Source organism: Castanea sativa, chromosome 10 (assembly GCF_040712315.1).
Source record: "Castanea sativa cultivar Marrone di Chiusa Pesio chromosome 10, ASM4071231v1".
NCBI classification, from domain to species: domain Eukaryota; kingdom Viridiplantae; phylum Streptophyta; class Magnoliopsida; order Fagales; family Fagaceae; genus Castanea; species Castanea sativa.
The window spans coordinates 2,635,176-2,660,935 of record NC_134022.1 but is presented as its reverse complement, the minus strand read 5'-3'; the positions used below and the strand labels follow the sequence as shown (position 1 = coordinate 2,660,935).

The window sequence follows — 25,760 nt, the reverse complement described above, 5'->3', positions numbered from 1 at the left end:
TTTTGGTTCAGTGCATGTATTCTTATCAATAAAATGACTTTCAAGTCAACTTTCAACTAACAATACTTCTAGCATGAATATTGTTGGCTATTTTCCATCCAACAGTGAACCATAAGTGAACAAATGCAAATGATGATGAGACCATCATTAATGAAGAATACCAGAAACTGAGAAAGATGCAAAGTAATGAAGTACAGACGAAGATTCTCATTGTTAACTTTGCCTAGTGTAGCAAAAATATTAGGACATCCTTAGTTGATGGCAGATGGGAAGCCCGGGTAACGTGCTGACTTCTCATTTGACACAAAATACCATAAACAGATTGTTGATGCCATAGAATCGGTTCAGTTATTTGCTTCTCTGTTTAAAGTTGGGAATGGCTGTCGTGGTCAATCTTTGGAATGCTTGAAGCATGATACTGGCCTAAAGTAATTGAGTTAATACTTATAAGTAAATAAAAATATGGAAACAAAGACTCAAAAGTAATTTCTATCTCACCTGAATTACATTGACCTGAAATCAAACACTTTTCTGCACTCTTTTTGAGTTCATAATTTCCATGAACTTCTTGACTAAATTCCCTTTCTAGGTAACCATATATAACAATGATAAGATTGAGAAGGGATGGTTGCTTGAGTATATTCTTTGATGACCGACAATTACGCTCAAGTGAGATCTGCTTGATTTAATAATTTAAGGTATTTAACATTTAACCAAAAGCTAGACATCTTATAACATGATAGATTGATAGTTATAACTATATCCTTGATAATCAGAATTTTATATATAACACTAAAATTTTTGCCATGTACATATTTTAACTGGATCTCATTCACAAGTTTAAGATGGATTTGTTTTACATTGACAGCGAAATCCATTGAAAAAAGAAAAGGGTTATACCTTGGTTCAGACTTGGAGCCACCTACTTTGTTTTTCTGAATCATCGGAACATTATGTTTGTCCTCATGTTCTTTGTTCTTCGTCCCTAACATGTGTGGATCATCTTGAAGTTTCTGCAGAGATTAGGTTATTGTGAACTTAGTTTTTTTTGACACAGTGCCACTGGATACACCACGAATTTCTTTATTTTGATAGCTAAAATAGACAACGCAACTCACACCTGCACAGATTGAGTCCCTGACCTCACCTTCCTTATAGGGTGATGAGATGCCATTTGTTCCAGGATCACTAGCTTCACATTGAGTATGAACTAAGAAATAGATTAAAAAAAATTCCTTTGTATCATGGCATTAACTCAATAAGAACCATAGAACATTCGTTAACAATGGAATCATCCAGCACGTTAAAGCAGCTCTAAAATATAATCTTAACAACCTTAAATAGTATATGGTTTTGGCATGTGCAAATCCTCTATTTTGCATTTCATCCTTAGAAAACATTGGTCTAATTCTGATAAACTTGCATCAATGCTGATAAAATCTTTGACAGATAATGCCTTTGTTTTGAATTGAAAGCTGCAAAGAGAGGGATCATCAAGTATCTTAAATCATATAACAAAATCCACGACTGCCATAGAGAGAGAGACGGAGAGGGGTTCTGGTGTTGTACTTGTATTGGAGACAGCTGTGTAAAAGGATCAAATCATGTCAGCAAAATGATGCCTATATACATTATAAGCATTAAGAGGCTTTGGATTTCTCACACAGAGACTAGATAACAATCATACAACTGATCAACAAAGATTATTGTCTGGCTCATGCCAAATACTCTATTACTTGGTAAAACGCAGGCACCAAAATCATCTAAAACAAGAATGTCCAACATAGTCCATTCTTAAGGGTGACAACTTCTTGTATGGTTTTAGGGTCATAGAAAAATACTCTAGAAATAAACCTTATTAGATACATAGAGTACAGAGCTCAAGAAAAACATACCAATTAACTAGTAAACATTTCCAAAATTATGATAACAAAAACACCGATCAAACCTGTGTTAACTAACACTAACCACATAGCTCAAAAGGTAAATAAACCACTCAAGCTTCTAGCTTCCTTCAAAATAAACCTCTATGCGGCCTCCTGAACCGCTGCCTCCTTGCTTTTTCAGCTGCTTCTTCTTGCCTCCTCGCCCTCGTCCCCCTCCTGCTCCTGCTCGAGCGGAGCAGTGAACAGAGAAATGGGTTTTGAGAGAATTGGGGCATTGGATTTGGGGGAAGCGAAGAAAATAGGGGATAAAATGGAAGTGGGTTTTTGAGAGAGAGAGTGAGAGTGTTGAGGTTTTGAGGAGGGTTTTGCATTTTTGCTTTTGTTTTTGAGGTTTGTACATAGCTATATCTATTTATTTGTTAGTTAAGACCACAACAAAAAATATTATAGGAAATTGCAATGAGCTGTTTTTTTTTTTTTTTTTTTAAATATAAAATTATTTATACTCACTTCCCATTTATTTTTAAATAAAATTCAAATTATTTACATTAATCTACCATGAATGGCTAAAAAAAAGGGTTTTTAAAAAGCTCAAAAGAAAAAAAGTTTCAAATTTCCTATGAGATGGTGGTGTGGATGGCAAATTTAGGGAGGGTAAAATAGAAATTCAAGATTTTTTAAAAGCATTTTTTTTTTAAGGGAAGTGAATGTTTTATTCCAAAGAAGGGATAATTAGATAAATAGCAAGACCAATAATGAATGTGTAATAATAATGGCGATTCCACACCAGGTTCAATAAAATAATTAAACTAGATTGAAGTTATATATTAGTTTCATTGATTAACGTTGTTAAGTAGTAGTTTAATCATAAATTTCAGTTAAGTGAATGAAAGTTGGGGGTTCAGGAAGCTCTTGTTGTTGGTAGAGGGAGTTCTATGAATTTTGGACTTAAGGCGAAGATTAAAATGAAGCATTTTATATATTTTAAATGTTACTTAAATGTTCTATGATTGTTGTTTTATACTTCTTTCATAATTTTTGTTTGTGGTTTTGTCACGGCTTGCCAAAGGGGAAGATTTTTAGGGTCATTTTTTTTTCTTTATGTTTTGGCCTAACCTTTGACAAAACGTACTTTACTTGTAATTGGATAGATCTAAGTTGGGTTTAATGTATCAAGAAGTATGTTGCTCAAAGACATCAAGTGGAATCATTAAAGACATGAAGATTGATCCAAGAAATAAGTAAAAAAAAAGCTAATTCAATAAAGCTCGACACTAGTATCTATTGGGATTTAATGAAGCAGCTCAACACAAGCTCGATCTATCGATACTTACGAATTTAAAATTCTCAAATCTAGATTTCGGCCCATGATGACTTGAATGATTAGGATTTCTCTCTTTACAACCCTAGCAATATATAAAGCTTATTTTAAAAGTCATCAAGAACGGAAACAAAGACTTAGAACTCATATATTTTGTGAGAAGCTAATACTTTTGTACACCTTAAAGTTTTGTAACCAAGTAAGAAAACCAAATATAAACTAGATACAAGGAAGCAAATACTGAATGACAACTCATAAAAGCAAACGTAATTTGTTGTCATACAGAGAACCCAACACGCATGAGACTTCTAAATAGAGGTCATCAAATAATTCTTCTTTGCCAAATTACAATATATATATATATATATATATATATATATATATATATAATATGGCTGTTACATCCATATTGTAGCAATTGAGTACTTGACTACTTGGGTTCTTGTTGAAAATGGAAGAGATAAGCCAAAAATTAGAATGCAAAATTTTTATGTGAATCAGAATATGAAATGGCATATACCTATGCTTCATGAAATCCAACCCTCTGTGTGGCTTCTACCAACCTATAAAAATAGCAATGATACAAAAATTTACAATCCAAATCCAATACCAAGGAATATTCAATCAAGAACTTCTTTTGATATTTTTTATAAATAAAAAAAGAGAGAAAGTTACCTTAATAGAGACATGAAGAGTACATGCTTATGCAAATCTGCTATAGTGCCCAAACTTTAATATTAGTATTCAGATTCTTTTTTTTTGTTTTTTATTTTTGAATTTAATTTTGTAAATATTTACATTATAGATACTTGGATGAGTTTAAAATTATTCACTACTAAAATTTAATTGATCTAATGCTCTACATTAACTCATCAAGAATATATCCTACTCACTTAAAGTACCCCAACTTACTTGATTTGGTATTAAGTTTGTTGGTCATGAAAATCCAACCAACTAAATAAATAAACACGAAATTGCTGCTGTTCCAATGAGTCAAAGAATGAGAAAAGAAGGTACCTGTGAAAGAAGACATTGGTGGTGATTGTTGGAGAGGGCTTGAAATTGCTTCGTTTCATGGTGTCAACATTGAACTCAAGGATCCAAAATCACAAACACAATCAAAATTAATTAAAATGCAAAACTGGACTTTGAAATTAGAACCCCACAAATTAAAAAAGCTACAAACTGCAAACTCAGAAAATAGAGAAGTATGAGTGAATAATAGTTATGTGATGAACAAAAGCATAATTAGAGACTAGCCTCTGAGCACACACACGTAAGTGCGTGTTCAGAGGCTCTTCTATTTTTTTTTTTTTATAAAAATTAATAATTTGTATCAATCATAAATTGGGTTACTATATTTTTCAATCACAAAAATACCTAGGGGTGTGATGAGTGTTATGCGTTTGTACCAAATATTAAAATTATTAACATTTTTCCACGCATAACACTTATCACACCCTTAGGTATTTTTGTGATTGAAAAATATAGTAACCCAATTTATAATGGATGCAAATTATTAATTTTTACTAAAAAAAAATAGAAGTGCCTCTGAGCACGCATGTGAGTGCATGCTCAAAGGCTAGTATTGTTAAAAATTATGCGGGTTATGGTACAGAAGTTGGTGGAGTAGTGTTTTGTGTCGCCCATTCTAATTGCTTTCCAGCAGTATTTACCATAAACCTATGAGTAGAAATACAAAATGTGTTACTTTTGTGTTATTAATAGACACTTTAAAACGTACACAACAATGATAGGTACAATATATATGAAGCGTATACTTGTGGAAGGAATATTTGAATTTACCTTGTGATGATATTGCATAGCTCTATGTATAGAGAAATTGTAAGGTTCTCATGGTGGACCAGGACAAGTGACGTGATCTACCATTTCACTAAAAGACTTACACCTGTTTAAAATTGATGAGTTAGAAATTTTTTTAAAACAGAAATTGATTAATGACTCAACAATTTTAAACAAGTGGCAGTTTTTTAGTAGAACGATGGACAAGTGACGTGGTCCACTAGAGGACTGTATAATTTCTCTTATCTATGTGAAATTGTCTATTTCTTGGGACTTAAAGAACTGTCATTTAATTACCATTTAAAATAAATAAATAAATAAAAACTGTCTATTTAAGATGAGGAGTTTACATTTATGTAAACTAGTGCATGTCCCGCGCGATGCGCGTGTTCGCTATTAGTTATTTTATAATACTCGTGTTATAATATTTGAAAAATTAATTTCGATTATGTATTATACGTCACTAAAATAATGAATGAAAAAAAAATGTAACACAATATATCCATAAGTAACCATAATTAATTAGACTCTAAAAATGTCACTATATGCCATTTTTTGTTTGATTAATTGTATATGTATATTTAGTTCTTACATTTGACGATTCAAATATAAATTTTTTATTATTTCCTTTTCTTTTCTTTTTTAGAAGTATTTTTTTTAAAGAAAACACGTGAAATTTTGAAGGCTTGAACATCTAAGATTTAAGGTTTATAATTTCTAATTCGCAAAACTAAATATACATGCCAAGTGATTAAAAATAAAACAATAATTGAACAGAGAAATATAAACTTATATTATTTCATACTTTACGTTTAATTTTACTTACATCTGAGTACTTTAATCACTTATAAAGATTAAACACTTTCCAAAAATATAAATAGAGAAAAAAAACACATACCTTTTAGAAACCTCATATATTGTTAAAGTATTGTATCAAGCTTTGATAGTGTTGTTAAGAAGTTTAGATCATATGCACTTGAAACCAAAGCCAATTTCATACTCTTTTTTACACTGATTTTCTCACTCTTTATCTTTCTATCTCTCCCGTCCTACTTTTCTTTTGGCCTTTTGATATTTTGTGAAACTGGAATATATAAAAGAACATGAAAACTAACGTTAAATAGAGAAAACCTTTGATTTTTTAAATTAATGAAATTAAAAGTGAAAGAGTTCAAGAAGTTGGAAAAGGGAGTAGAACCAAATATTTTAATTTTCTACATTTATGGCTTAAACTAATCATTGATAAGAAGATGGGAAATGAAAGGTTAAACGAAAAAGTATTCATACAAAGCGCCACATGGCAGAACCTCATGCATTTCCGCATGAGGTCTCTACTTTTATATATATATTGATTTGGACTTTGAGATAATTCACGAAATCTCTCCACAAATGGGTTATGCATGTCAAACAACCTAGGTTTGAAAATAAAGAAAAAAAGAATATTTGTGCCATCAATGTAAACTTAATTAAAAATATATCATTATAAACCAAATCATGGGGTCCATACACACACATACATATAATGCACAAATACATACCCCATATATATATGTTCATAGCATCATATAAAACCATTTTCCTTCATCCAATAGACAACAATGTCAAACCCGACATATCAAAGAATTTTGGAACATTTTCATAAGACCCAATATTTTACTTTAATCCTTATATACATTAGCATATGTTACATCTTCATTCCCAAAGTTGTACATATAACGAAAATAAAAATAAAAGAAGAAACACTGGTATTAAGAATACTTACCAAAATAAAAATGGTATTAAAAATAGGAAATGGACAAAGTAGAAGTTTGCAGATATCTATATTCTAACCTGAAATTTGATTACAGAAGCCAAAGAGTTCTCAGTGTGTGCAATCTTTTTTTTTTTTTTTTTTTTTGAGAAATGAATACTTGCTGTTTTTATTAATCAAGAATTGGGACAATCATCCAAAACAAAAGAGATAATATTCAGTGGAACACACTCCAACCAGATTTGCGAAGAAAAAGATTGTCTCGCTCGTTGGGCTAAGGCATGTGCAACTGCATTGCCTTGCCGACCTACATGAGCGAAAGAAATACTCTGAAATGAGTTTGATTGAGATATGATATCCCTGATGAGATGCCCTCCCCTAGAATTTTCCATGCCTGATCCCTTTAATGAGTTGACAACAGATTCAGAATCACCTTCGCAAACAAACTGAGCATGACCCAATTCTGCAGTAAAAGTGACAGCTCGCCGGGCAGCAAGAAGCTCCAGGATTTCCACTGTTGGAGGTTTCACAATCTGCTCGGATAGGGCAGCCAACACCTGACCCTCACTATTCCGAATTACCACACCTATTCCCGCTTTGTCTGACTCTCCGTACATTTTGTCTTCACCAAGCCCGCTACAGGAGGTAGCCACCTGTGAGGAACAGCCCATCGTTTGTGGGAAGGAGGATTTTCCAGCCCCTGAATTCGCTGAGGTAGTTCTTTGCAAAACCAGCAATATTGCGAAGGGGCAGGGGGTTTTCTTGGAGGCGAGATTTATTTCTCTGATACCAAAGTGACCAAGCCGTCGCTGCAAACAAGGATAGTAAGGCAGGTTTGGATCGGATTTTTTGTATACATCCAAGAAAGAATCAGAAGTTGCTGAGCTCCTATCCACCCAGTCGAAATCAGTTTCCCAGACCACTTTGATGCAGGCACAACTCCACAAAGCATGCACAACAGTCTCCGATTCTCCAGAGCAGCGAGGACAAACCGAATCTTGAAGAATTTTTCACTTCAGTAGATTTTCTTTTGTAGGCAGCGAATTAATGCATGCCTTCCGAAGAAAATGCTTGATCTTGTGGGACCTTCAACTTCCAGATGCTTTTCCAAAAACCCCTCTGTGATTCTGAGACTTGTGGTCGATTTGTATCAAGAGTATGAAGTTCACAGAGAAGTTTATAACCTGACTTCACTGAGTAGTTGCCCGATTTTTCTGCTCTCCAAACTAAGGTATCAGGCTGTGGGGGACGAGACTTGATAAGTTTTGCTTCAGGTGGATAAAAACAAAAATCAATTAGATTGATGTTCCACCAACCTGTTGTAGAATTTATCAGAGAATCCACAGTGGAATCTGGTGCTAGGTGTAAAGCTGGAGAGCTGATTCTGCCTTCAGGACTTGGTAGCCAAGCATCTTCATATATCCGAACAGATTCACCGCTACCGATTCTCTGGATGGCTCCTTTTTCAATTAAATCCCTGAACCACAGCATACTCTTCCATGAGAAAGAGCCGGTAGAAGGTTTAGCTTCCAAAATTAAGCTATTTGGAAAATACTTCGCCTTAAAAACTCTATAAAATAGAGACTCCTTATCATGTATCAATCTCCACACCTGTTTAGCCAATATGGCTTTATTAAATTTGCAAAGATCTTTAAAGCCCAATCCCCCCTCGCTCTTTGGTTGACATTAGACCTCCCAGTTTGCCCAATGAATTTTTCTCCTATCACCCCTTTGTCCATACCAAAATTTTCAAATGAGCATCTCAATATCTTGGCAAAGACCGATTGTCAATCAAAAATAACTCATGGCAAACGTAGGAATGGCTTGGACCACCGCTTTCAAAAGAACTTCTTTACCTACTTGCGATAATATTTTCTCTTTCCATCCTTGGAGCTTACCCCACACCCTATCTTTTAAGAAATTCAAGCTTGCCTTTTTTTTTTCTTCCTGCCACCGCCGGTAAACCCAAATATCTTTCATACTCCTTTATTTTGGACACCCCAAGCAGATTTTTTATTTCCTCCTTTGTAGCAATAGAGGAATTATTGCTAAAAAATAGAGTAGTCTTGTCCGAATTTATTTTTTGTCCCGACGCCCGTTCATATTTCCCCAATATCTCCTGAATTTTTTCCACGCCCCCCACTCTAGCTCGGCAAAACAAGAGGCTATCATTTGCAAAAAAGATGTGAGAGATCTTTGGGCTATTTTTACAGAGAGAAACACTCTCAATATGTTTACCATCCGCTACATGTTCAATTAATCCATTTAGACCTTCAAAGCATAATAGAAAAAGATAAGGGGAAAGAGGATCTCCTTGATGAATACCTCGTGTGAGAATAATATGGCCTTTTGGTTCGCCATTGACTAAAATCGAATAGGTCACAGATTTTATAGACTCCAAAATCCAGCCTATCCAAGTCAAATGAAAGCCCATCTTCTTCATGATCCTTTGAAGGAATACCCATTCCAAACGATCATAAACTTTGCTCACGTCCAATTTTAAAACCATATATCCAATTTTCTTTTTCTTTTTTTTTCCTCTTCATATGGTGTAAAGTCTCAAAGGCCACCAAGATGTTATCGGAAATAGCTTTATCCGATAGAAAGGCACTTTGAGATTCCAAAATAATATGGGGTAAAACTTTCTTCAACCTGTTTGCCAACACTTTAAAGACAAGTGCATATAAGATATTGCAAAAGGCAATGGGGTGGAATTTAGTAACAAATTTAGGACTCTTAACTTTTGGAATAAGAGTAATAAAAGTATGATTCAAACATGTCTCTATTGAGTTAGAGTTTAGACAAGATAACACAGCTTTGACTACATCATCCCCTATACTCTCCCAATAATGTTGGAAAAAGATTGGTGGCATTCCATTTGGACCCGGGGCTTTTAATGGGGCCATTTGCTTCAAAGCTATCTCCACTCCATCCTTTGTAAAATTTCTAATTAAACAACAGTTCATGTCTTCGGTCACCACCTGTTTTGTAAATTGAACTACTTCCTCTATTTCATACGGATTTGAGGTAGTAAACAATTGTTTATAATACTTTACAATCATCACCGAAACCTCTTCATCACCCGAGGCCAATGTGCCTTGTGAGTCTCTGAATTCTGAAATGTTGTTTCGCCGGAATTGCTGTGAAGCCTGATTATGGAAATAGCTAGAATTTTTGTCACCCGATACCATCCAGTGCACATGGCTTCGCTATTGCTACATTTTTTCCTCCAATCTAAGTAGCTCGGCCACCTCAGCTTTTAACTGAAGAAAAAACTCTACACTCCCACCTTTCACTGCTGCCTCTTCCGCTTTTTTCAGATTCTTTTTTCTCCCAGACAAAGTGTTAACTACATTGCAAAAAGACTTCTTACTCCAAGCTTGCAGCTGGGTTTTACACGTATCCACATTCTGCATAACTCCGGTTATAGGTGGGTCCACGAAGATGGCTTCCCAAGCACTTTTAGCAGTGTCGTGGCATCCTTGCTCATCAATCCACATTTCTTCAAAACGCCAGGGGCGTTGGGGCTTTGAATTGATCCCCTCAAGTAGGACCACTATGGTCTGAAGAAGCAGATACCAGAGTTGTTACCTTTGTTGCTGGGAACAAGTCAAACCATGCTGCTGTGCTCATAGCTCTGTCCAGCCTTTCAAAAACCATTCCACCATCCAGATCAGTTTTAAACCATGTAAACTTATTTCCCACAAAACTGAGATCAAACAACCCACACTCGTTTAAGGCTTCTCTGAATTTCTGCATCTGTCCATAAGGTCATAAACGGCCTCCCAACTTTTCATGTGACTTCAAAAGTTCATTAAAATCACCTCCACATAGCCACGATATGGAGAAGCAATTGTTAAAATCTCGTAACAAATCCTAGGATTCCATACGAAGCTGAGTTTCTAGTGCTCCGTAAAAACTCGTAAAGCGCTAAACATTTTCCTTTCCTCTGTTGATCAGGATGTCAATATGTTTATGAGAGGAAGACATGACTTGCAAGTCAAAGTCCTTCCAAAACAACACCAAGCCACCACCACGAGTTAATCTTGAAACCCCATGATGATGACCAAAACGAAGCGAGTCACGAATTCCAATTAGCCTAGTATCATCCAACCATGTTTAGGCTTAAAACACTACTGTAAGATCTTGTGTGTGGACTAAATCACTAAGCTCTTGAACTGTTTGCCGGTTCCCAAGCCCCCGACAGTTTTAACAAAGGAGACTCATTGTTTTTGGTAGGGCTGGGAACCAGCTGCCACCAATACAAAATCAATATCCTGACATCACGAGAAACCAATTTTTTCTTCTTTGGTAACCCACAATGACCTTCCCCTGTGTTAGAGCTTCGTTTGTTTCTTGTATGTACTTCAATCTTATCTGAATTCCCATGCCCAGCACATGATAAGCGAACCCACTTTGGACCAGCTGGAGGCATGACCTGGCTTGTAGGCCCTTGCAGATTTGAATTGTCACTTAAAGGAGTTTCAAAAGGATCCCCCGAAGATTTTGACTCCTTGCTGTCAAGGGAACTTTGTACCTGATTTATGGGATTTTTTTCCATGTGAGGAAAGTCAGACTCCTGATTTTGAAAGACCTTTGTTTCCCTCACAATACCTGGGGGAAAAAAAAAAAAAAGAGCAACGTATTCAACAGTAAAATCTTACTCTTCACACATGGCTTTTTTTTATAGATAATTATTGTAACATCTTATCAATTCTTATAAACTTTTCTTCCATTGGTTTATATCACTTATTTGGATAAAGTTATATTGATAACAGCTTATTCTTCTTTGCATGTTTTTTTATTTTATTTTAGGTTTTAATTTCTACATTAATTGATAATAATTTAAAGAAAAAAAATTCTATCATATTTCCTTACAACCATCAATCACGTTTTTTTTTCCCTTTATTTTTATTTATGTTACTTCTTATCAACATTTTTTTTCCTTTCGTACTATTCATATAATTTTTTTTATAATTCAAATTGCATCAATTTTTTTAACTCTAAAAAAATGTAAATAAATCACCTTCTTTGTTCTTATCAACTTTTCTTCTATGGTCTTCTTATTTCCTTCTTTCCATATTTTTTTTTTTGGTTTCGTTTCTTAAAATTTTAACCACTGAATTATCAAATGAATAAGATGTAACAATGGTTGTTTTTTTGTTTTTTTTGGTGTATCGTATTAGGGATTTAATTTGTGGTTTATATAGATCTAATTTTGGCGTTTGATTTAGGGGCATCATTTGGGGGTTTGATTTGGGTGTTCAATTTAGGGTTGATTTTATTAACAGATTTTTGACATTTTGGTATTCTATGGAGTTAGTGAAATACCAGAATTTGACATTATGTCTTTCACATAGACAGACAAATTAATGACTTTTAGTTTTCTCTAAATTAGTGAACTATTTCTCTAAATTAGGCTTGACTGAATTTGGCATGACCCAAGCAATCCTGATGGCGCAGATGAAAAAAAACCCACAAATCAAAGGCAATTGAACAATGGAACAACAAAATGACTTAATGTTTCACCAGATAATTTACACATGCAACACCAATCCGCAATTACAATACCCCTTTTACAGAGGTTATTTGCCATTAGAATTTTTCCCAGTGTTGCCTCCCAGACAAAAAAGGATACTAGGTGGGGAAATACCTCTCCAGCCGCACTTCCAAGGAAAATTAAGAGTATGAGCTGCTTTAGTATTGATCATTGTGTAATAACTCTTGATTTGAAACCCTTTGTTGGTGGAAGGGAGCCAAACCAGCTTATCACCACCAGATGAACCAACCTGTGCAGCATACAGATCATCTAAAAATTGAGTCATAGGCTCCAACTCGCAATCTTGAACATCTCGAATAAAAATAGGAATCCAGTGTGCCTTGCCATGTACCCATTCCATACAGTCAAAGACTCGAGCATTTTTGTCTCTAGCAAATCTAAATAGCTCTGGATGTCTATCTTGAAAGGAACTATTACCGCCGATAAAATTAGATAAGCATTACTGAGTAGTGAATATCTAGCCAAAGGGAGGCCACCATGGCAGTGGCTATTGCTTGGACAAGAATGCGTGAGGCAGGAAGCCACTGTCTCCAGTGGAGGGCGGCGGCGTCGCGGCGGCTAGTCCTGGGCCTGTTCAATCCCTCTCTCTCTCTCTCTCTCTCTCTCTCTCTCTCTCTCTCATGGGTTTGTGAATCTCCCATCAGATTGCAAATCGCAAATTGAATTTTGATTTGGAATAGGGGTTAGGATTAGGATTGAATTTAGAACAGGTCTTCTTTATTATTTACGTGTAAATTCAATTTTGTAATTTTTAATAAAAAAAATTGTCCCGTCATTTAAAAAAAATGTTAAGTTATTATTTAGTTAGCCACGTAAGCAACACTACTAATAGAAGTTAACAAATAGACCTTTTTTTTTTTTTTTTTTTTTTTTTAAGAATCAAGTTAACAAACAGACTTATATCACTCATTTTAAAAATGTGAGAAACCAATTACGCTTACTTGAAACTTTAGGAACCAATTTGGTAAACAAGAGGAATTCAAATGGTAGTTTCCCAAAAAAAAAAAAACTACCTACTCATATGCTAATTAAAAAAGAGATAGATTAAGATATACCTCTTTTATTTAATGGAAAAGCATAAAACATAAATCGTTAGTATTTTTTATTTTTATTTTTATTTTATGAACAAGAGTGAGAAATATGGAGAGATAAAGTCTAAGGACAGTAAAAAAAAAACCATAGATGGTCTTTTTTGTGTGTGTAGTTAATGGTATATATGCAAAGAGAGAGAGAGAGAGAGAGAGAAGGAAATGAAAAACATAAATGGTTAGTTTTATTTAAAAGAAATTAATGGTTGTTGATAGGCCCGACAATACCCTCGTCTAGAGAGAGAGGCAGTGGACGAGAATAGCCTTAATCTTCGTCCAACATGACATCCGTCGGACGAGGAAAAGACCATTCATCCACAATCAATAGCCAAAAGCATTACACAACAGTAATGAGTCTCCTTACCATTGGAGAGATGAAGACATTACCATTAACACCTCACAGAGGTGTTGCAGATACCACAATGAAACTACCATTAATATACCTCCAACAGCTAGGAGAAGAAAACAAGTGTATATATGCTAGAACCTCAGATTAGAGAAGGTACGAAATTCTGATCTAGGAACACTACTACTTTGATATTAAGCAATCTCTTCTCTCCCTCAATTGTCTAACTTTGCCATTGGAGGTTCTGTGGCAGGCACCACACCAGTGTTCCTTTACCATTACGTTCTTGCAGAGCTTTGGACGATCATTTAGACTAACAATTCCAGCATCATTAGTTTGGCACCGTCTGTAGGGACGACATGTTCGCACTTAGGTTACGAAGTGAGTTCCATTCAACTCACAAAGTCCAGATGGAGTCCAACGTTTCCCAAGATCCTACAGCATTAGCCTTGCAAATCCAAGCAGTCACAGCTAGCATAGAGAAGCTTACCAAACAAAACCAGGAAATGCGGCTGCGACTATAGTAAGAGGACAATTGTTCCAAGACCAACTAGGACGACGAAGAGGATAGCCAAAGAAGGGAAGACCGTCAACAACTAGCTATTCCAAAAGGAACGAGCTTAGACCTTTTTCGAGAAATGAGAAAGGAGATGGACGAGCTAAGGAGTGCAATCAAGGAAAAAACAGATCAAAGCTTAGACCGAATGGTTAGGAAGACAGATTCACCCTTCACCATGGTAACCCTAGAATGCCCGGTGCCCTTAAAGTTTCATCTACCATCGCTTAAGCCATTTGACGAACTGAAGGATCCCTTGGATCACCTCAACACCTTCAAGATGACTTTAGGTCTCCAATAGCCTCCTGAAGAGATATTATGCCGTTCTTTCCCCACCACTCTCAAAGGAGCGGCCAAAGAGTGGTTCACTAAGCTACCAATGTCATCCATCGACAACTTTGAGCAGCTAGGCAATTCTTTCCTCCATCACTTCGTCGGCGAATGGCAACCGAAAAGGCTGGCAGACCATTTGCTTACCATCAGACAAGGAGAAAAAGAGACCCTGAGGTCGTATGTAACGTGTTTCACTCGAGAAACTTTGGAGGTGGACGAAGCAGATGATAAAGTACAACTGATGACCTTCAAAGCTGGGTTGAAGTCCAGGGAGTTCATGGTCTCTCTCGTGAAGAATCCTCCTAAGACAATGGCTGAAATGCTCTTGAAGGCGCAGAAATACATGAATGTTGAGGACGCCCTGGCAGCAATTGAAGGAATAGATAAGCCCAAGAAGAACAGGAAAAAGAAGGAGGACGACCGAAGAGGACAAAAAAAGGAACAGACAGACTGTTAGAATATTGAAGGGAACAGACGGAGAGATGACAAAAACCCTCGGACGGTAAAATTCACTCCTTTAGTTATGCTCGTTGACCAAATTCTAGCGCAAATTAAAGACGAACACTACCTCAAATGGCCTAGGTCGTTACACTCGTCACCCAACGTGTGTGACAATAGGAAATACTGTTGTTTCCACAAGGATCATGGACACTACTCAGAGGACTGCAAAAACCTGAAGAAGCAGATAGAGGAGCTCATACGAAAAGCGAGGTTGCAGAAATTTGTAAAGAAGGGAGATTCCAGTAGATCTAGGGATGATAACAAGGGCCAACAGGAAGCTTCTTAGAGGGACGAAGACCATATATCCCTTCATCCACAAAGTGTAATAGGGGAGATAAAGACAATCACAGGAGGACTGTCCACAGGGGGATCGTTCAAGTCCCTTAAGAAGTCATACCAGAGGCAGGTAAATAGCATTCATAGGATACCACCTCTAAAGCAAAGGTGAACGGACAAGGATATTTTTTTCTCGGAAGAAGATGCTAGAGGAGTGAAGCAGCCTCATGACAACCTGTTGGTTATTATGCTCATGATTGAAGGATTCAATACCAAGAGAATTTTGGTAGACAATGGGAGCTCGGTAGATATCATTTACCTTTCTGCCTTCCAACAGTTAAAAGTAGACCCGAAAAGACTTTGTCCATTCGAATCCCCCTTGTCAATTTCAGCAGAGACAAGGTGTATCCAAGGGGAATAGTGATGCTGGCGGTCACAGTTGGCTCATACCCCCTCAAGGTAACCAATCGACACAACTTCTTGGTGGTGGACTCACCTTCGTCCTAGAATGTGATCATAGGAAGGCTCACCCTCAATCGTTGGAAAGCAGCCACCTCCAAGTATTGTCTGAAGGTGAAATTCCCAATAGAATAGGGAATTGGGGAAGTAAGGGGAGACCAGGTGTTGGCACGAGAATGCTACCAGGCAATCTTGGCGTCAAAAGAAAACCATACATGGATAATTGAGGAAAAGATGCTGGAAATTGTGGAAAAACTAGAAACAGTTGAGTTGGTCGAGGGAGATCCTGCAAAGACGACCTAGGTAGGGACAAGCTTGAACCTCCAGACGAAGAAGGAAATCATCAGCTTTCTAAAGGATAACCTGGATGTATTCGCCTGGAGTCATGAAGATATGCCTGGCATACCAGCAGACATCATTCAAAATCGCCTAAATGTGGATCCTAAGAAGAAACCCATCCAGCAGAGAAGAAGATTTTTCGCTCCTGAATGAAACAAAGCAGTCATGCACGAGGTGGACAAACTGCTCGCTACTAACTTCATCAGAGAAGTCTATTTATCCTGAATGGTTACCCAACATCGTTATGGTCAAAAAGGCCAATAGGAAATGGAGAATGTGTGTCGACTTCACAAATTTGAATAGCGTTTGCCCAAAGGACAACTTCCCCCTACCCAAGATTGACCAGCTTGTGGACTCAACGACCGGGCACAAGCTTCTTACCTTTATGGACGCATTTTCCGGATACAACCAAATACAAATGGCAGAGGAGGATCAAGAGAAAACTGCCTTCATCACTAGCTAGGGGCTCTATTACTACTAGGCCATGCCCTTAGGTTTAAAGAAGGTAGGAGCGACATACAAAAGGCTGGTAAACCAAATGTTTAGCAAGCAAATTGGGAGGAACATAGAAGTATATGTCGATGACATGCTCGTCAAGTGCAAGGAAGAGGAGGATCATTTGGATGATCTTAAGGAGATGTTCTACACACTGAGTTAATATAGTATAAAGCTAAACCTGGCCAAATGCGCCTTTAGGGTCTCCTCTACGAAATTCCTCGGCTTCATGGTGTCACAGAGAGGAATAGAAGCAAATCTAGAAAAGGTGAGAGCCATCCTCAAGATGTCCTCCCCAAAGACGATCAAAGAAGTGCAGTCCCTTACGGGAAGGGTGGCAACCCTTAATAGGTTCGCCTCCAAAGCAACAAACAAATGCCTTCCTTTCTTCAAGAACTTAAAGTAGGCTTTCGTCTGGATAGACGAGTGTGAAGCAGGGTTCTAGGAACTAAAGCGTTACTTGAGCAACCCTCCACTCTTGAGTTTGTCCAAAGAAGGAGAAGACCTATTCCTGCACTTAGCTGTGTCTGCAACTACGGTGAGCGTGGCCTTGATCAGGGAAGTGTTAGGATGTGTGCCCTTAAATCCTATTGTATGATGCTATGTATTTTATTATGTATGACATTCTGTATGACTTAATGTGTTGTTTAATAAAGTTGTTTTATTATTATCTAAAAATAATGATAACATGAATATTGGGACATTATCATATAGTCCATGAGATGCATTGTATGTGATTTAGTCACAGAAGATGTAAATCACAAGTTCCTTATAAACTCAGAATTGTAGTTCGTAGTCGGTGATGAAATTGGACATTTCATCTGCGAAGACTATAACGTATCAACTAAGATGATTTTTCTTGATCATGGAAATATAGATTTTTAGTTGGTATGTTGATATGTTTTAAGAGTTAAAGCATATTGAACTGGACCGTGTGAGATTTATCATTCTTCCAACGACTGTCAAATGAATAATAAACTCACGACTTATATTTGTATGAACTATTAATCCTGAGAGAATAATGGACTTGATCATGAGGTGTAGGTTGCTTTGATATATTAGGAGTGAGATCTAGAGTAACGATCAAAACCTCAGTATGTTGGGCAACCACATTTAGTGTTGATGGAACATATATTCTCAAGATGGAATTCATAATCTCTTAACGGAGATACAAAATATTCCATTGAGATAAGTTTAATGGGTTTGTTATTCAGAGAGTTAGGCCTAACCACTTTAGTAAGGAGTTACTAAAGTATATATTTATGGAATTAGATTTCATGAATATATGATGAATAACTTAAAGGATTAAACTGGGTACTCAAGGATAAGATGTAGTGATTTACAAGGTGGCAGTCTACATTCATGACTTTGTGTTACTACGAATATTTTAATGAAGGGGTTGTATGTACAATAAAGTCTTGGGATATAATTTATAGATAAGGCCTAGAGTGTAACTATATTTATATAGTGGTATTAAATATAGTTAATGGTAACTTTGGACTTGTCAAGAGTTGACAGAAAAGCCCAAGGCCCATTGGAGCTAGTATCTTATTGGTCAATTTTGGTCCCACTCCAAGCCACACACTTAAGCCCAATTGAAAATGCCCAAAAGGCCAGCCCAATTAGATAATCGGTTAGACACAAAGGGAGAAACATACAGAATTTTCTGTAGAGAATTTTGTAGAGAACACTATTGCGAAGTGGTGCATGTTAGAGATAGACACTTTGACATTTCTTCCTTTGGAACTGATTGAGAGACCACACATCTTGGGCGTTAGTGGAATTGGAGTGAAGATTGAAAGTGTTCCCAAGCGCTTCTAATCTTCGGTTTTGAAATTCACCGCTCCAAGGTACACTCTCTTGTTCTTAAATTCTAAAACTTATATAATACATGTTAACTTTTATGAATGAAGTAGATCCGTTATTTTTTCGCTACGCACATTGTATTTCCTTCAGGAAGAAGATAGAATACATCGCCTGGTGTATTACATCAGCTAGGCCTTCCAAGGAGTTGAAGCCCGATACCCGTGAATAGAAAAGATCACATTCGCCCTAATAGTGGCCTCTAGAAAGCTTCGTCTGTACTTTCAAGCTAACCCGATCATAGTAATGACGGACCAGCCCATTAAGAAAGCAATGAATAAACTTGAGGCCGTTGGACGAATGGTATAGTGGGCCATTGAGCTTAGCCAGTTCGACATAAAGCATTGACCCCGGACGGCCATAAAAGCCCAAGCACTGGCAGACTTCATAGCCGAGTTCACCTCCCCTGAACACGAAGATAGCCAGGACGAACCAGCTTTCTGGACGATACATACAGACGGGTCATCCACTCATAAGAGAGGAGGAGCAAGCATTGTCATTACCTCTCCTGAGGGAGACACTTTGAAATATGGAGTTCAACTTAACTTTCCTATAACCAACAACGAAGCAATGTATGAGGCCATATTGACAGGGCTAAAGATTGCCCAGGCACTTGGAGCAAAAGCCACCTTGCTAAAAAGTGATTCACAGCTCGTCATAAGGCAAGTCAACGAAGAATTCGAAGCAAATGAGTCAAGGATGCAGAGATATCTAAAATTGACAAATCAATTAATTGGCAAGTTTGATCAGGTAAAATTTGCTCAAATCCCACGGGATCAAAATGCTGAAGTTGACAAAGTAGCTAGGAGTGCATCATCAGATGTCCAAGTGAAAGTAACTGATTGGAAGCTAGAGGAACAGAAATCTCCCAACATCGAGGAATTCCAAACATTTTCGGTGTACACCAGTACTAGTTGGACGAATCCCATCCTATCCTATCTCAAGGATGGACGATTACCTCATAATCTCGAAGAAGCCAAAAACATTAAGAAGTGAGCGGCCAGATTCACTGTGCTCAATGAGGAACTCTACAAAAGGGGTTTCTCACAGCCCTACTTGAGATGCGTTGAAGAAGAAGAAGCCAAATACATTTTGGAAGAGGTTCACGAAGGCATCTGTGGCAACCACATGGGGGCAAAGTCTCTGGTAATGAAGATTATGAGAATAGGTTATTTCTGGCCAATGATACAATAAGACGCCGCAGATTTCGTAAGGAAATGTGACAGCTGCCAAAGGTATGGGAACATCCAAAGAGTCTCAGGGCAAAAGATGACGGCCATTACTTCGCCTTGGCCATTTGCACAATGGAGGATTGACATCATGGGACCTCTACCACAAGGGAAGAAGCAAGTAAAGTTCTTACTTGTCTTTATCGACTACTTCATGAAGTGGGTGGAGGTAGAAGTGCTAGCCACAATCACAGAAGCAAAGGTACAAAACTTTATGTGGAGAAACATTGTATGCAGGTTTGAGATCCCACAGGTGATCATCTTAGAGAATGGTTGCTAGTTCGACAGTCAGGGATTCAGATCGTTTTGCTTAAGTCTCGGAATTAAGAACAAATACTCATCCCCAGGACATCCTCAAGCCAATGGATAGACTGAAGTAACAAATTGAACATTGCTGAAAATCATCAAAGCCCGATTAGTGGGAGCAAAAGGAGCATGGCCTGAAAAGTTATCGAACGTGTTATGGGCCTACAGAACTACAACAAGAACCCCAACAAGAGAAACACCTTTCAACTTGACGTATGGCACAAAAGCAATCATCCCCATCGAAATAGGGCTCGCCAACCCCAGGAAGAAGTTCTTTGACGAACACAGCAACGACGACCAATTAAAACTGAACCTAGATTGTTTGGACGAAGTCAGAGACCAAGCCTCTCAAAGAGTGGCCAAGTACCAGCAGAAGATGGCCAAGTACTACAACTAGAAGGTAAAACTCAAAAGGTTCAACATCAAAGATCTCATCCTACAAAAAGTGACTCCTGCAACGAAGGATCTAGCACAAGGAAAGTTAGGACCAACATGGGAAGGACCATATAAGGTCGTTCACTATTCTCGACAAGGAAGCTATCAACTGAAAGACCTGTTGGGAACAAGTTGCCTCGTCCATGAAACGTTGAGCATCTGAAAAAGGTATTACATATAGGATTTGTAGCCCATTTGTAAGCAACCAGTGATACCTTACGTTTTTTTTCTTAAAGAAGATCAATAAACTTATTATCCAGTGTTTAACATACTCTACCTATCTTTTTCCTCATGTTTGAACTAAGTCACTAATCAAATACAAAAATTCCAACCAAGTTAAAATGATAAGATTCCTCCAGAGGATGTAAATCATTTTAACTAGAAAAGACGATAAGATTCCTTAAATGGATGTACATCCTCCACACCAAGTAAAAACAATAAGATTCCTTCAATGGATGTGCATCGTCCACACCAACTAAAGACGATAAGATTCCTTAAATAGATGTACATCATCCACACCAACTAAAGATGACAAGATTCCTTAAAGAAGATGTGACTCGCTTGAAGCCGAGATCTTGAATGGAAGAAAGTCAGGTAACTAAAAACTAAGGCCAAGGCAGTAAAACGGCAAAGTAAAATTCATAAGCGGGCAAAAATTTTCTAAGTCCCAGAATGGACGAAGAGCGTGCCCCAGCAAAGCAAATCATAACAAAACAAGAAGTGCAAACCAGAAGTATTCACAAACAACATGAATGCAAAGAAGGTAAACACACACACACACACAGAGCAAGTACGAGGAGCATGTTCGAGAAGCTGTTCAGTACGCAAGCACCATCGATGATTTTGACAAGCTAGTTAACCCCCGGACTTTATCTCATCACTGTTTAGGACCAGAGCCTTCTCACTACGTCCTTCGTGCCATTCGTCGGGAAGAAAAGAAGAGTAAGTTATCTTTAAGATGAAAAATGGATAGTCTTTCTTCCTTTCCTTGTCACTTCTTCTTTTTCTGACTTCTCCATTGTTATCCCTTTTTTTTTTGCAAAGATGACTGCTAAGTTTAACTAAGAGTTGTACGTTATGATCAAGGTGAAGAAGAATGAGCCCCTCTCCAGCATCAGTCAACGAAGGGTGAAGCAGAAGGACGAACAACTCACGGCGGTCAACTAGAAGATGAAGAGCACCGTTGCCAAGGCCGTCCATGCCTTTCAACTTATGGATGAGTATAATGCCATTCTATTTGGTTGGTACTTCAAGGGTTTTGAATTTCTGAGAAGGTACTTGGTGAAACACGTTCCAAAGACAGATTTGGAGGATTTAGACTTTAAAGCCATTGATAAGGAGATCGAGGCAGACGAGACAGTGCAGGCTGCCCAAGCTACTGCAATTACTGGCAAGGATCCTCCAGAGCCTGAAAAAGATGGGACACGCTCCTACAGCATGATTCTATCACATGATTCTATATGCAAAAGTTGTAAATTGTTCAATAGCCCAAAAACAGGTAGGGCACCCAAAAAAAAAAGGGGAAAGGAAAGCAGGTGATAGAATCATGTTGTAGGAGCATGTCCCGTCTTTTTCAAGCTTTGGAGGATCCTTGCCAGTAACTGCAGTAGCCTGGGCAGCCTGCGCCGCCTCATCTGCCTCGATCTCCTTATCAATGGCTTTAAAGTCCAAATCCTCCAAATCTGTCTCTGGAACGTGTTTCACCAAGTACCTTCTCAGCAATTCAAAAACCTTGAAGTACCAGCCAAATAGAATGGCATTATACTCATCCGTAAGTTGAAAGGCATGGACGGCCTTGGCAACGGTGCTCTTCATCTTCTAGTTGACCGCCATGAGTTATTCATCCTTCTGCTTCACCCTTCGTTGACTGATGCTGGAGAGGGGCTCATTCTTCTTTGCCTTGATCATAGCGTACAACTCTTAGTTAAACTTAGCAGTCATCTTTGCAAAAAAAAAAAGAAGGGGATAACAACGGAGAAGTCAGAAAAAGAAGAAGTGACAAGGAAAGGAAGAAAGACTATCCATTTTTCGTCTTAAAGATAACTTACTCTTCTTTTCTTCCTGACGAATGGCACGAAGGATGTAGTGAGAAGGCTCCGGTCCTAAACAGTGATGAGATAAAGTCCGAGGGTTAACTAGCTTGTCAAAATCGTCGATGGTGCTTACGTACTGAACAGCTTCTCGAACATGCTCCTCGTACTTGCTCTCAAGCTCAGGACGCTCTTTAACTACAAAAAATAAAGTTATACAAGGTAAGAATGGACAATCAAAACAAGTGATAAATTGAAAGAAAGGTGTCACTTGAGAGGCACACGCACCAAGTTAAGGGGTCTCCCACTGACGCAGCAGTCTAGGGACATCACCCCAAAAGTCATTAGAAAGGGTCTCCCAACCATCACCCAACACTAATGAATATCTATACTTCCAATAACGGAAGGACGAAGGGAGATCGACGATGAGGCGAGACCTTCTATCTTAGGGCACAAGCTCATAATATCCAAACTCTTTATACTCTTTCAGACGGTAAAGGCAAACAAACTTATTTAACATGATCATATCCCTGTCAGTTATGGTTATCCAAATCACCATGCAACTTTTGACGATTCTCCATGAATTCGACATAAGCTGTCCCAGAGCTATGTTCAGATGATGTAGGAGCTCCATTATAAATGGATGGATAGGAAATCTATGGCCACACAAGAACGCGGCCTCATAAAAAAAAACCTCAATATGGGCAAAAGGGCAAGACTTCTTGCCCTTTGTAGGAAGACAAACCCTGGTTTCATCAGGAAACTGGAACCTATCCCTAAATTTGCTAAAGGTATCTCCCTTCAGAGAGCATGCTTCTTTGAGGGTGTGAAATGCTCGAGGTGGGGTAGGAATGGATGGGTGAGAGGAAAAGGGTACGGAAGAAGGCATGAAGGTTGCTATGTCTATCTCGGCCCCAGCCATGCCAACACTAGATGACAGGCCTGTCTCTAAGTCACTCGATTTAACCTCAGAAGCAATGTTCTCCTTCCTTAAAGCCTCTCGTACGGACCTAAACCAATCCAAGGACTAGCACAAATTACCCAACACTAAACCTAGACTGCTATTGCCTAGAGCAAAATCCTCAACTAGCGGGCAATGGTTACTAGAGGAACCTAAAAACGCACCCAAGCGAGCAAAAAAGAAGGCAACAGAGGGGGAAATACGCCTAATTTCAAAATAATCAACCATCAAGGGAAGAACTAAAGCTCTAAAAGGAAAAAGAAGCACAAAGAAAGGGAAGAAATAAAAACTCTAAAAGGAAAAAAGGAGTAAAAAGAGGAGTACCTGAGAAAAGGGAGAAACTGTGAAGTCAAAGAGCAAAACGCAAAAGGAAAATGAAGAAATGAGAGGAGAAAGGAAAGGGTTAAAAAGGTTGCCTCGAAAAATGCAGGAAAGCTAAAAGGTCTCATCAGAAACAAGACCCCCCAGCCAGTCCGGATGTGACATGTGGCCATGATGCATGCAACACCGCCATTGAACAATTAATGCGGAAGGGAGGAACCCCAAGCACCATAATCGCCAAAAAAAAAAAAACTCTTCATATTCCCATGGTCGTCCCAAAGTTGGACGACCTTGGAATAGAGGGGCAGTCGATAGGCCCGATAATACCCTCGTCCAGAGAGAGAGGCAGTGGTCGAGGGTAGCCTCAGTCTTCGTCCAACATGACATTCGTTGGACGAGGAAAAGACCATTCATCCACAATCAATAGCCAAAAGTGTTACACAACAATAATGAGTCTCCTTACCATTAGAGAGACGAAGACCTTATCATTAACACCTCACAGAAGCGCTATAGATACCACATTGAAACTACCATTAATATACCTCCAACGGCTAGGAGAAGAAAACATGTGTATATATACTAGAACCTCAGACTGGAGAAGGTACTGAATTCTAATCTAGGAATACTGCTACTTTGATATTAAGCAATCTCTTCTGTCCCTCAATTGTCTGACTTTACCATTGGAGGTTTTGTGCCAGGCACCACACTGGTATTCCTTTACCATTACGTTCTTGCAAGGCTTTGGATGATCCTGGTCGGCTCTCCTTTTGGACGATCATTCAGACTAACAATTCTAGCATCATTAATTGTAATTATAAGAAAGCTTATATCTCATCATTTTATGCTTGGAGAAAGCATATATGTCATTATTTTATGCTTGGAGAAAGTAAAAGACGAAATTACACTATTGGTCCCTAAAATTCGATTACTGAGCACTATTGGTCCCTTAAGTTTCAAAGATAATTACAATTGATTTTTATGTTAATAGCAGTTAGTTTCAATGCTTACATGGCTAACAAAGGTATGACGTGGCAATTTTTAAGTGGTATGACATCAAATTTAACATTAAAAAATTAGAATCCAAAACCTGACTCATAATAAAAAATAAAAAATAAAAGCTAAAATGCAAAACAAATCCTCTAAGTTTCACAATTTTTCATTTTAGTCTTATAAGTTTGGGTTTTGTCATTTTAGTCCTCTAAGTTTCATTCCTTCCCAATTAAGTCTTTCGTTAATGTGCAGTTAGTTTTCGCCGTTAACTTTTTATTTTTTTATATTTTATATTTATATATTATTTTTTTCTTAATATTAGAAAAAGAATGAGAAACCAAGAATGAAAAAGAGGTGGAAGTAAAGAGAAGGAGAGATCGAGAAGGGGGAAAAAGGGAGAAGAGAGATTGTGATCATGACTTAACTCATCGAGACGCTCTCCACATAGTCCATTCTCTTTAAATTCTGTTTCTAGAAGTTCCTACAGTTTTTTGTGCAACCAAATAGACCATTATGTCTTCAATTTGATTTTGTGGTTGGTGCTGATTTGCTAATCTAATTTGAATCTAGATTTTGTGTAGGCTACTAGCTTTGTTTTTATTTGAGACTAATTGAGCTAATTGACTATAAAGTTTTACAAACTTTTATTGGGGCAGAGATTCATTGTCATAGACAAAAAAGTTGTGTACGGCTCCTTTTTAACACTTTGGTCATCTCAATGATATGATTGTTTTTTGGTTTATTCTGGGCCGAGTTATAATATATTTGGTTGTGGAATCTTTGCCTTAAACATTTTCCTCAGTTTCTCATTCTAGGTTTATAGTAAAATTAATAAAACATCTGGGTTGGATCCAAAATTTGTAACGACTTATTTCACTTTTTATCTGAAACCTGTTTGTTTTATTCACAGCT

The 25,760-nt window shown here is 37.6% G+C and overlaps 2 protein-coding genes and 1 long non-coding RNA gene across 3 annotated transcripts; 1 reads left to right on the top strand and 2 right to left on the bottom strand.

Moving 5' to 3' along the window:
• Positions 1 to 106: 106 nt before the first annotated feature.
• On the bottom strand, positions 107 to 1,838 carry LOC142611640 (uncharacterized). Its single transcript, XR_012840082.1, has 4 exons — positions 1,121 to 1,838; positions 901 to 1,013; positions 499 to 676; positions 107 to 423 (listed from the first exon to the last, which is right to left on the bottom strand). It is a non-coding gene; the product is annotated as an uncharacterized LOC142611640 (long non-coding RNA).
• Positions 1,839 to 6,936: 5,098 nt separating this feature from the next.
• Positions 6,937 to 10,260, bottom strand: LOC142613491 (uncharacterized). The gene is made up of 4 exons (XM_075785854.1): positions 10,012 to 10,260; positions 9,817 to 9,909; positions 7,816 to 8,371; positions 6,937 to 7,757 (listed from the first exon to the last, which is right to left on the bottom strand). Exons 1-4 carry the CDS (start codon positions 10,258 to 10,260, stop codon positions 6,937 to 6,939), a joined length of 1,719 nt encoding a protein of 572 aa, XP_075641969.1.
• A 4,429-nt stretch (positions 10,261 to 14,689) lies between these two features.
• LOC142613490 (uncharacterized) lies at positions 14,690 to 15,430 on the top strand. Its single transcript, XM_075785853.1, has 2 exons — positions 14,690 to 15,095; positions 15,189 to 15,430. Exons 1-2 carry the CDS (start codon positions 14,690 to 14,692, stop codon positions 15,428 to 15,430), a joined length of 648 nt encoding a protein of 215 aa, XP_075641968.1.
• Positions 15,431 to 25,760: the final 10,330 nt, after the last annotated feature.

Excerpts from the sequence above, each read along its gene's own strand:
- LOC142613490 (XM_075785853.1), top strand. The coding sequence starts at position 14,690 with ATGTCATCCATCGACAACTTTGAGCAGCTAGGCAATTCTTTCCTCCAT. Across the intron at positions 15,096-15,188 it reads AAAAAAGGAACAGACAGACT|CGCAAATTAAAGACGAACAC; the intron begins GTTAGAATATTG and ends ACCAAATTCTAG.
- LOC142613491 (XM_075785854.1), bottom strand. The coding sequence starts at position 10,260 with ATGTGGATTGATGAGCAAGGATGCCACGACACTGCTAAAAGTGCTTGG. Across the intron at positions 9,910-10,011 it reads TTCTTCAGTTAAAAGCTGAG|GCTTCACAGCAATTCCGGCG; the intron begins GTGGCCGAGCTA and ends TTCCATAATCAG. Across the intron at positions 8,372-9,816 it reads AAGAGGTTTCGGTGATGATT|GTGTGGAGATTGATACATGA; the intron begins GTAAAGTATTAT and ends TTGGCTAAACAG.